General features: G+C 33.6%; 1 protein-coding gene across 1 annotated transcript; it reads left to right on the top strand.

Moving 5' to 3' along the window:
* Positions 1-1,298: 1,298 nt before the first annotated feature.
* LOC107767543 (protein SOSEKI 5-like) lies at positions 1,299-5,236 on the top strand. Its single transcript, XM_016586573.2, has 4 exons — positions 1,299-1,655; positions 1,905-1,974; positions 2,088-2,963; positions 4,770-5,236. Exons 1-4 carry the CDS (start codon positions 1,421-1,423, stop codon positions 4,960-4,962), a joined length of 1,374 nt encoding a protein of 457 aa, XP_016442059.1. The 5' UTR covers positions 1,299-1,420; the 3' UTR covers positions 4,963-5,236.
* The last annotated feature ends 5,322 nt before the right edge of the window (positions 5,237-10,558 follow it).

Genomic DNA, 10,558 nt, shown 5'->3' with positions numbered 1-10,558 from the left:
TCAACAAATTGGCGAGTTAACGATCCGTCCAACCTTGGGCGTATTGGGCAGATCATATTTTTCTGGACCAATTTTGACACCTCTAGATATATTAGTGACGAAGTTCATAGTCAATTCAATTTTTTTTTTTAGCTCTTGTCAAACAATTGGGTCCCAATAACTTCTTTTTTTTCAATTTACTTTGAAGAAAAGATGCTTTTAATAACATAATCATCGTCGGATTTTGTCAATGTTTGGTGAAGTATGACAGGAGTGTAAGTCAACTCCTTTTGAAGCATTTTGAATTTACTCAGACAAGTTCGTTGAAGTATTTTGAATTTTTTCACGCAAGTATCAAGAACAATTCAATTCTCATAATAAACAAGACGAATTCAAACTTAATATTGAAAATTAAACTGCGAATTCAAAATCTCTAGGATGATACTTCTAATAATACTATGTATAATTTATGTAATCTTTAATAAAAAGAGTAATCCTCCATTTTGGTACAATATTTGGGACTACTTCAATTCATAATCACCTCTATATGGAAGAGAGTGAAAGTCTTAGCTTGAACCCTACACCTAGGCAAGCTACGATAACAACAACTAAATTACAATTCAAGTCAACTTGCTTTTGTCATTTTTTATATATCTTTTATTTGGCTTTTATACAAATTCGAAGGTTAATAAGTACTACATATCAAGTTGTTGGCCAACATAATATAAAAAAGAAGTAGACTAGGAGTGTGTTGCGATGAATATGTACATTCTTTCACCTATAATTAGAGTTTTCATACTTGAGCCTCGAGAATAAAGAAATTCCTTATAGAAAATATTTACCTTTTTATGATTCATTTACACCAAAAAAATAAATTATTTTCGTGTGATTTATAAGTTATAATTTTTAACTGTGAAATTAGCCACTAATATGTACATTAGGATAGATTGTCTTTATCCGAGCGTAAGCTTTTCACCGTTTTACGGATCCTATAAAAACACAGAATACTTTGTGTATTGAATTGCCCTTTTATTTACAATGAAAATCTTGATTAGATGGATCAGTATGTCTCAAATATAAGATTTTCATAAATAAAAAATAAAAATTATGAGAGGAGGAAATAATTCAAAAGGTAAGGGAAAATGTAAGACAAATGAAATTTGTCATGTAGCTGTTGTCTGCCGCATCCTATTTTGAAATCTCTGCTCCCTCCCTTTGTTTCACCGTCTAGAGACTCCCCTTACCCCCCCCCCCCTACCTCCCCCCCCCCCTTAAAACCCCCGGCATTCACTCTCTATATTTTCAACTCTCCACACTACACAAAACTCCAAGCTAGCTTTCAGCCTCGTAAAACATTCCTTTCAGCTTCTTTATATAGGGAAATACTCCAAGTTCTATTTTCTTCTCTGCTTCTAAACGTTGGGTTTTTTCTAAGAAATTAATGGCGGTTTCGTCGAGATCAGTTAGAGCAACGGAGCTACTTCAAATGCCTAAGAAATGGAAAGATAGAGAAACTAGCCCTGAACGTACCAAAGTTTGGACTGAAACTCCAAATCATAAACCCAAAACCGAACGCAAGCTGCCCGTTGTTTACTATCTCACGAGAAACGGCCAACTCGAACATCCCCATTTCATGGAAGTTCCTCTTTCTTCCCCTGACGGCCTTTATCTTCGAGGTAAGCAAAATTTTCACTAGCCAACTTAACTTCATATATCAAATTAACAAAAATAATAGATCTCAAGGCTTATCTGGTGCAATTCTATTACAAATGATAACGTTGAGCTTCAGTTGTTACCAATATGTTGAAATAGTTGAGTTGCGTTTAAGCTGATTGAGACGCCATTGTCATAAAAAAAGTTGTTACAATTATGTTTTGGAAGTGTTTTTAGCATTTGGTTTGAATGTACAGTTTTTTTTCTTCCAGATGTGATTAACCGCTTGAATTTTCTCCGAGGAAAAGGCATGGCTTCTCTGTATTCCTGGTCAGCCAAAAGGTGAATTATAATTATTTGAGTTTTTATTATCAATTTCAAATATGTGTCACGAGTTTCATTCATCTATGGACTTGATTTGATTTTTTTTTTGTTGCTAATTTTGAGCAATTCAGAAGCTACAGAAATGGATTTGTGTGGCATGATTTGTCGGAGCACGATTTTATATTTCCAGCACACGGTCAAGAGTATGTTCTCAAAGGCTCAGAACTTGTCGACGGTGAAATTACAATTGCATCTCAATCGGAAGAAGTAGAATTCTCCAGTTCGAAAACTCCGGTGCCGGAAGTGAGAAAAATTGGCGAAGATCGTGAATTCCCGGCGGTTTCACGGCGGCGGAACCAGTCGTGGTGTTCTGCTGATTTCCACGAGTACAGAGTGTATAAGGCAGAGTCTAGCGAGGATTCCACGGGAAAAGCCGCCGCCGATGCGTCAACTCAAACCGACGACCGCCGTCACCGGCGAAGAGAAATCGGAATCGTCGAAGAAGAAGAAGAAGAGAGAGATTCCGGTCAAAGCCAGTCAACGGAGCTGAGCCGAGGAGAAATTTCTCCACCACCATCTGATTCAAGCCCTGAAACACTCGAAACGTTGATGAAAGCCGACGGTAGAGTAATCGTACGATCAGAAACAGTCAACGAAGATCAAACGGCTAACAATAATCAATCATCAAATGGAAAGGGCAGCAGCAGAGCATCTTCCGTGTTCATGCAATTATTATCGTGTGGGTCAATGTCCTTCAAAGATTGTGGGCCCGGATATTATGGGAAAGATCATGGGCTTTCCTTGATTTCACACTACAAATCAAGGTTGCCACGTGGACCGGGATTGAATCAGGTGGAGAAGGATGCAGAGAATACTACGGTGGAGTATCAAGGAATCATAGAACGAGTTAAGCTAGAGGATAAGGAGTACTTTAGTGGAAGCTTAATAGAGACAAAGAAGGACGAATATCCAGCTCTGAAGAGATCTTCTTCATTTAATGCAGATCGGTGAGTTAACTTCTCTTTGTGAAATTTGTTGTTTGTTTCTTTAGCTTCGTGTCAAAAATCACTATTACATGACTAACACTTTTGCTTAGTTCCAAAATACCTTACTTTGCTTAGAGAGATTCGATGTATAATGTCTGTTTCATTCAAAATTTGTCCCTTTGCCTAAAGTTAAGTAATTTATCCAACTCATGTAACATGAACTAGCTAGATGCTTTTCTTTATCCTAGTTTCTATCGAAAACAACCTCTTTATTTCCATAAGATACACATTATTCTTTTTAGACTCTGAGAATATATTGAGTATGTTATTGTTATAACTATTACAACATGAACTAGCCGTAAAAATGAGATTCAAAGGTGCAATTTAGCGGTCAATGAACTCAATGAAAATTATATGAAAGAATAGGTTTTAATAGAGGCAAAACTAAAAAGTGATTTTGTTCATCTGACTAAGTTTTTGTAAGTAGAGTATCGAAGTACTTGTACTAACGAGAAGTCGTACTTAGTTAAGGTATGCACAAGCTAACTAGAATATCATCGTTGTTAAAAATTAGCTGTAACTGCAAAGGCCTCTTTAACATTACGTTGAAGATAATACATGGTATATGTATAGTTATTCAACAACAACAACAAATTCAATGTAATCTCATAAGTGAGATCTGGGAAGGGTAGTGTGTCTTATCCCTACTTTTAAGAAGGTAGGAAGGCTGTTTCTGATTACATGTATAGTTATTCATAAATACATAAATCTATACTAAGTTTAAGTTTTGTCACACAAAATAGTTATTAACACTAGAATCCTAGGAAAAATTATTTGGCGTCCTTATTGCTTTATCTTGTTAACTAGGAGTTATCTGGTGTTTATGAAAGGCTTTTTCATGTGGTCACTGGTCAATCAGTCTGCAATCTGAAACATTATTCAAGAGAGTAAATTTTCAGACTTAAAGAGGTTCTGCAGTTTCTGGTTCTGGCTATTTGCATTGGGCAATTATTATTTTCCACTTAAAGAAAAAAATAGCTTCTAGTCAAGTTTATTCATCACTACACGTGAATTACTTAAAGGGTAACCTCATGACTGATTGGCAATATGTGAGTAAATTGATCAACTTTTTTTTTTCAAGATTCGAGTAGGGGTAACTTCAAACCTGTGAAAATATGTCCTGTTTTCATGATTGAAAAGTACAATTTCTGGATTGGCTTATCTACTGATCTTTCCTCTTGTAACTTAGTATACTTAGTATAGGGGTATTGGTACAATGTCTCAATCACATTGCCCTCCAAAGTTAGAACTAAAATTTATAGCACTGTCTTCCTAAATGGTACATATCAACATCAATAACTTCTGTAATCTTTCAGAATTGCAACAGCATAGTTTGCAGGGAAAAAAATACCTAACTTATGTATCCTACTATTCTATTCATGTGGGGCTGTTTATCTCTAATCATTCACCAATGCCTCTTATCTTCTTTGAGTTATGGTGTTATGAATGTGAGAAAAAGTACATAATTAGGTTACCTTTTAACATAATTACATGTGTTTTCTCAATGATAAGTATAAACTACAGTAAATATATATATATAATGTGAGTGTATATAACCCAGTAAAATATCACAAGTGGGGTCTGAGGAGGGTACTGTGTGTGCACACCTTACCCCTACCACGAGGGAATAGAGAGACTGTTTTCGATAGACCATCGGCTCAAGAAGACGAAAAGAGACAATATGTCACTGTATATAACTCAAATCTTTTTCTTTTTTGTTTAAATGCAAAATTTCATTTTCTTTGTTTTTTGTGTTTTGGTTTGCAGGAGCTCAAAGTTGGAACTGAGGGAGAAAGAGATAGATGAAGTGAAAGCAAGATGCATTCCAAGAAGGCCAAAGAATCAATCCACCAGAAAGGAAGGAAGCAGTAACTTGTCTTGCAGTAGCAGTGCTAGTATTTCAAGTAGTAGCAGTAGCCAACATGGTAGCAAAAGAGTAGTGGTTCAACCCCAAGTCTAGAATCTTTAATTAAGCCATAATTTAGAGTCAGAAACATTCACCAGAACAACCTCTTTTAATCTCCTTGGTAGTTGTAAATATGGAGTATCTCTGTAAGCTAAATGAAAAGAACAAATTCCAGCTAGTAACAGACAAGAAAAAGGTGTCATTCTGGGTGAAAACATGATGTGATACCAAGAAACATAGGACAAAATGAGCTGTTGACTTCGGGAAAAAAAAAAGTGAGAGGCTGCTGCTTCCTTTTAAGAATTTCAATATACTTCTTTTGTTTAAAGTGGATGGAATTGATTGATTTTTTGCTTGACGCTTTATAATCTAGAAATGAGCTAAGTTTCTATTAGAAACAATATTTCTGCATGTCCAGGGTAGGTATAAGGCTGCGTATATCATCCTCTCCTCAAGACCCCACTTGTGGGAATACATTAAAATTTTTTTTGTTGTTTTATAATCTAGAAATGTGCTGTATTGACCATTAGGTCGCCTAAAGTTAAGTTGTCAATCAAACTACTGTAAATTATCCTTAAACACAAAGGCCAAATAAATGAAGGGGTGGAGTAGCTCAAGATCAACCCCCTCATGAAAAAATGTGTGTACGAGAAGTTGATACTGATATTCTATCATTTAACTGGCGTATGTATTATTGCATTATCGTGCTAACTATGAGCTATTTTGAACATACGAAAGGCTTTTTGATATGGTGAATAAGTCTGTAATCTCAAGTACTGATACAAAATCATATGTACTTGAGACAAAATCAGATACAGCTTTTTAAGAGCACTCTAAAATGTTCAATAGAAGGATACAGGCAAGTGACCAAGGAGTATGGTGACATGGATGCGATCTTCCATCCATCCAGAGATTTCGGGTTCAAGCTGCGATGAATAGGATAAATTGGATTCCACTTTTCTTCATGATTCGAGGTGGATAACTTTTTGAGGATTGAAGCCCGTGAAATGTTGATTCTTTTGTCCTATTCCTAAGAAAGAGAAAATAATAGATTAAAGACAAGGAAAAGTTTGTGAGTTGGTGAAAATATGGAGAAACATAGGACAAAATGGCTTTGTATTGACTTGCAAATCACGGCACGGATCCAAGATTATTGAGAAAAGAAAGTGAGAGAGGACTGCTGCTAATTTCAATTCGACTTCTTTTGGTGGAAACTTTGTGAATGGAATTGTTTGCTTGTCGCTTTCCATGTTGGATCACTGTCTTTCCATATGAAATTTTTCTACTCATTTTTGTTGACATTGAGACTTGAGAGCACTCTAATTTACGTTAAACATTGGGAATTACATATCTTGTCTTGTCCTATAAACTTGTGCACTTAAAATTTGCTAAACTGCTCTTACTTTGTATTTTTCACCAAGAATATTTATTAAAACAAAAAAAGGAAATACGCTCATAATCTACTATATATACATAAAAAAATTGTACTTCTTATATATATATATATATATATATATATATATATATATATATATATATATATATTCTAATTCTGTATTTGTGGACAACTTTGACCATCCAACATGCCCCTGTTCACGCCCCCGATCTCTCTTCTCCTCCGGTGGCAGATGCAGAGCTCGTTCACCGGATTCATCTGAACCTACTATTTTTGACGCATAACATAATTTATATTTTCTTTGTTTCAAATTAGATGAGGTAGTTTTCTTTTTATTTTGTTCCAAAATAAATGATATATTTTTAAATTTGAAAACAATTCAACTTTAAATTCTTCATTTTACTCATTTTACAAGTTTTTATAACCACACAAATATCATGATCCCACAAAGTTTTTATCCCTTAAACTTTTAATACCATAAATTTCAAAAGTCTTTTTTTTTCTTTTTTCTTTTCTTAAAATCCGTATCGAATTAAACTACCTCATCTAAATTGAAACGGAGGGAATAAAAATTTAATCCTAAATTTGCCTTTGTTCTCCTATCCAAATTTAGATGGCAGGATATGGGACTATATTTTGGAAAACTTGTGGATGGATTATTTGCTTGTCACTTTGCATCTTGGGTCATTGTGTTTAACTATTATAATATAAGAATGTCCTATCATTTTGGTTTAGACTTGAGTAGACACTTGAGAGCTTTAATTTGCCATAAACATTGGAGTAGTATATTATATGACTTGGTCAAATTCCAACTGGTACTATGTTGACCTTCTCTACCACCTAGTTTTTGATAGCTTTCGACAAGTAAGTAATCTTTGTACATAGCTCCACGTCGATTAGAATACCTATGAATTTTATACGTTGCATTGACCATTAGCTTCTTTAAAATATATAAAAAAAATATCGTAAAAACGATAAATATTAAAAAATATTAGGTCATTATAAAAAGTTAAATACCTTAGCTCCACCTTTCAGACCTTTGAATAATTGTCCACCTTGTCTTATATCGAAGCAACAAGATTCTCCCCACCTTCTTCTTCATAAGAAAACTATGTCAAAATAGGACAACCAATTGTTTATTCTTCGTAGAAGTGGCAGACTAAATCAAATAGTTTCCTAACTTTTTTATGCGAATTGAGATATGGATTTTAATTTTTTTTTAAAGTGAAATAATATAGCTACGAATTCCATGCGTATAAGATGAGAGCTAGGTGCATTTTCTTTTCTGGATTTCCTCGTAGTCGTCATAGGAGTATACTCAGTGTGTAATAAATATATAATCAATGTATTACGTATACACATGGATTATACATAGTACACGGTGGTTAAACTGGCTAAATTTGTAAGATAGAATTTAGGTTATCTTTTATAGTGGGCTTTGTTGGGCTGTTGTGTAGTGTAAAAAGGGATCTTTACACAAATAGTCGGTCAATTCACTATTTTTTATACATATATTGTACATTCGCTGTTTATTTTTATGGATGAACGGCTATTTAAGTAAATACTTGGGATGTTTACCTTGCTATACTATAATAGAAACATATTTACTACCTTTATTTAGGTTCCTTGTTAATTACTTTATATACCTATATTTACTAGTTTTATACAAAACCATAAAAAAAGAGAAAATGCAACATACCTTAAATATAACGTATCAGTTACACATAATCCCCTACATTTAAGATTCTCTTCCTTTTCCAAAAGGATTACAAAAACATCTTCCAATTTTGTACTTACCGGTCGTAAGAATTCTCCTTTTCCCAGTGATGCCGAAAATCTTTCTTACCCAAAAATCTAGCCTACTCACTCCTCTTCCAAAGCTTTTGATATCAGATTTCTCTCTTTCAATCATCCACTGTTATCCCCAAAAATGCAGATTCTTTCTTCTTCCAAAGCTTTTGATATCTGATTTTTCTCTTTCAATCCTCCAAAATCTATATTGAAATAAATAAACCCATAGTGAAAGAGATTACAAGAACAAGGTTGCAAGTTTCTGCAGCTCAAAGGGGAGAAAATTACAAACTAGCAACAAAAAGAATGATATGTACTTCCAAGAAATAATTTACACAAAACAAGGCAACTATGAACCAAAGGCAGTCACAGATTTGCAAAACTACCTTCGTCGTGGATACTTTACACTTGAAATACACCTATCATTCCTCTAATTTACACATATTTGCTCTACAATCAAGTTGTGGGTGAGTTGTGGATATAATACTAATACAATTATAATGCTATTATGTTAAATTATTAGTGTAGAGTTGTGATTGAAACTTGAGGAAATAAAGATCATAATTGTATCACAATTTTTCAGAAATGTATCGCGATTGTATTATAATTGTATATGTTTCATAATTGTTGTAGGAATTATATTATAAATGTATGATACTTGTATAGTCATTGTATATTATTACGAGCAGTTGTGAATTTTTGTGACGAATTTTAAAATTTGTATCACAAATATGATAATTTTATATTAATTTATTAGTATTGTATCATGTATTATTTTGGGTATTAATGTACTAAATACAAGTTAGATATAATTATGATACAAGTATGCTACATTTATATTTAGGCATTGATGTATATGATACAATTCAACTACAATTATGATATAGTTATCATACAATTTCTGAATATTTTTCAATAATATAAAGCTGTAGGCAATGGTGAAGAGAGAAGATGGAGATTCTGGACGTAGATTAAGGGATTTTGATTTTAAAAAAGGGAGAGAGAAGAGGAGAAGGGGAAAAAAAAGATGTAATTGAATCCCTTAATTGAAGGTACTAATAATGGGGTAGGAGCCTTTTAAGAAGTAATGTATACAAGTTGTAAGAAAAATTTAGATACTTATTAAAAACTCAAAACATAGAGACATAGGCAAATAAGTTTCTAATATAGTATAACTAGGTAAAAAATCTTATGAAAAATATGAGGGGCTTCTCCATTCTAGTGACACATGGGCCTGTTCTATGGGGAAATTGGACCAGGCTAGAGTTATGGGCTTATAATTCTTCAAAATATGGGCTGAGATGTGGGCCTTATGTAGTTATAAGAAGATCATCAGAAAGTGAAACTTGGTAAAAATAGCATGTGTTAATCAGTTTTTGGACTGATCATTCAATAATAGCCAACATTTGCAAAGTCATTAAAAATAGCCACTATTTTGTTGCCACAGAAAGTTCCAGCATAATATACTGGAGATCGGTACACCTATGAACTTCCAGCATATTATGATGGAACTCCAACACGCGGAAAGTTCCAACATAATATACTGGAGATTGGAGCACCTGTGTATGAACTTCCAGCATAATATACTGGAGTTCTAGTATATTATACTGGAATTCCAGTATATTATACTAGAGTATTTTTCAGATTTTGAATAATGTTTTCGTTCAGATTTTTATTACAATGGCTAAATTTCGATTACTTTTGAAACTGTGGCTATTTTTGAATGACCACTTGTAAATTTGATTATTTTTAAATGGCTCCCTGAAACTTGTGATACTTGCCTCGGTAGAATTGCAGGTTATCTTTATTACATTTTCAGATCTTTAATGGAAGACGTTGGCATTTGATTTCAAACTCTGTATTTAGCCAATTTACAATTCAGTTTCTATTTGATCAAAGGAAGCATAACAGTGGATTTTATATTTTATGCTTTGATGGTGCAAAAATATTTCACAATCTTAGTGTAATTTGACCGGCTCTAATTGGTTTATCCACGCTTTTCAGGTTACTAGTCATGTTCAACATGGATACTTAGATGTATTTAATATTGGAATTTTTACCTCTTATAGCAAAGGTTAATACCTTATTTATTTTAAATAAATACCATTTAAAAAAATTATATTCTATAAATACCTTTTAATGTTTATAGCAAAATATATAATTTTGGTTACCTCCTATCCCTAAGCCACTAAATATGTTATTCAGTTACATTATTTTTTCTTTCTCTACTTTGATACATGTCATTTTCTTCCCACATCGATGTCGCACTTCTCTGGCGAATGTTCTCTATCCTTTTCCTCATAATAACAAAACCTCTCAGATTCACAAAATCGGACCCCACCCCCAAAATCAAAAGCACCTCTCCTCCGTGCCGGAGGCCAATATTTTGATCCTTTGCTTCAGTTTCACCGCCTCCTTTCTTCTATTCACGCAGTTATTAATCTTTTTCACCTCAATTCCAGC

Source organism: Nicotiana tabacum, chromosome 18, assembly GCF_000715075.1.
Source record: "Nicotiana tabacum cultivar K326 chromosome 18, ASM71507v2, whole genome shotgun sequence".
In the NCBI taxonomy this organism is placed as follows: domain Eukaryota; kingdom Viridiplantae; phylum Streptophyta; class Magnoliopsida; order Solanales; family Solanaceae; genus Nicotiana; species Nicotiana tabacum.
The sequence above is the reverse complement of the archived record's forward strand: the minus strand, read 5'-3'. Positions and strand labels throughout refer to the sequence as shown.

Coding starts and splice junctions, on each gene's coding strand:
- LOC107767543 (XM_016586573.2), top strand. CDS start 1,421: ATGGCGGTTTCGTCGAGATCAGTTAGAGCAACGGAGCTACTTCAAATG. Junction 1,975..2,087: donor TATTCCTGGTCAGCCAAAAG/GTGAATTATAAT, acceptor TGAGCAATTCAG/AAGCTACAGAAATGGATTTG. Junction 2,964..4,769: donor TCTTCATTTAATGCAGATCG/GTGAGTTAACTT, acceptor TTTGGTTTGCAG/GAGCTCAAAGTTGGAACTGA.